The sequence below is a fragment of the Cryptosporidium hominis genome (genome assembly GCF_000006425.1).
Source record: "Cryptosporidium hominis TU502 chromosome 5 CHRO015115, whole genome shotgun sequence".
Lineage (NCBI taxonomy): Eukaryota > Apicomplexa > Conoidasida > Eucoccidiorida > Cryptosporidiidae > Cryptosporidium > Cryptosporidium hominis.
Window position 1 is genome coordinate 1 of NW_666582.1, and position 1553 is coordinate 1553.

The following is a 1553-nucleotide window of genomic DNA, read 5'->3' on the forward strand; positions in this document are numbered from 1 at the left end:
CCGGTTATTCCCGCCTTTTTAATTAATAAATCAAATTACTATGAGAAACAAATTGATCAGCTTTATATTATTGATCAAATTTAAAAAAAAAAAAAAATAAGATAAATTTTAAAATTAATAAATTAAATAAATAAAAGATATGTTAAATATTTTACCTCCATTTATTAGTATCAATATCACGTGTATCTCTTTCTTTATTTCTTTGATTATTTCTAGAAGAGTTACTAGAATGTCTTCCCATTGATGAAGATTGTTGCTGATTTTTTGATTGATCATTTGTACCAGTTCTTCTTAGATCCGTAAAAGTAACATTTTTATTACTACTATTTGTTCTACTGAAACTTGAATTACTAAAACCAGCTCCACTTTCAGCTCCTGAAGCACCGCTTGATGAATTTGTCACTCTTGTTAAATCACGTGTAAAATCTACTCTTGATGGGCTTCCATTTCCTGAAGTTCCAGTTTTTTGTCTTGTAAATTGTACACCTAAATTTTCAAGTTAAAAAAAAAGTATTATGAATAAAAAATAAATGACTATTCTCTAAATGAATATTTATACATATTATAACTTAAAAATTTTGATCATAATCCAAAAGAAAATAAATATTTGAATTAGAAATTCATTCTTATTAAAAAATATTCATACTGACGTGCAAATTGGGATTATTCACTCATTTTTTTCTTTCTGAAACATAAAAATTATTATTAATAGTACAATAATAATCTTCATGTTCTAGCCAGTTTATAATCATAATAAAAATAACAAAAATGAATTTCTAATCCAAATATTTATTTTCTTTCTTTAAAAGAATTTTCATTTCAATATTTATATACATTAAAAATGAAAAGTGCCGCGCGCGGTAAATTCATGTATAAATATTCATTCAATAGTCAAATTATTATTTAAACTTACCCTGAAGAATTACCATTATTTGATCTAGAGTTATTTCCAAAACTTCTATTAGAGTTGTTATTTCCACTAGTTTCTCCTCTTGTGAAGCTAATTGCATCACCTCTATCATTAAATCCACCACTATTATTATTACTTGAATTATTATTACTACTACCACCACTACTCTTAGAATTTGCAGCCATTAATTTAGCCTCAATTTCCTCCTCTCTTCTTCTCTGCATTTCTAATTGCCTTTGCATCTTCAATCGTTTTTCCTCTTTTTGTCGGTTAGCTTCTTCAAGTAATCTTGCTTCTTCTTCCTCTCTCTTAGCTTCTTCTTCTTTTCTTCTTTGTTCTTCTTCATGTAATTTCTTTTCAATAGCTTCATTACGTCTAATTTTAGCTCTAGAAATCTTAAGTTCCTTAATCTTTTTAATACATCTTAATCTTTGTACCTTTAATTCATCCATAAGCTCTTCCTTTCTTATTTCTAATCGTTTATCTTTCCAATTATTTAAATATGGTAATATAGTTTTCAAAATTTCCTTTTCTTTATGTGCTTCCTTCTTAATTTCTTCTATCTTTAATAAATAACTATCTTGTAATTGTTTGTGTAATTCTTTATCACTTTGAGATATCTTTTTGTTCCAATCCATTATTA

At 25.9% G+C, this 1553-nt stretch overlaps 1 protein-coding gene across 1 annotated transcript; it reads right to left on the minus strand.

The window, feature by feature from the left end:
- Positions 1-909: 909 nt before the first annotated feature.
- On the minus strand, positions 910-1548 carry Chro.50354 (hypothetical protein). The annotated part of the gene is made up of 1 exon (XM_659936.1): positions 910-1548. The coding sequence occupies one exon, from the start codon at positions 1546-1548 to the stop codon at positions 910-912; it is 639 nt and encodes a 212-aa protein (XP_665028.1).
- Between the last annotated feature and the right edge of the window lie 5 nt (positions 1549-1553).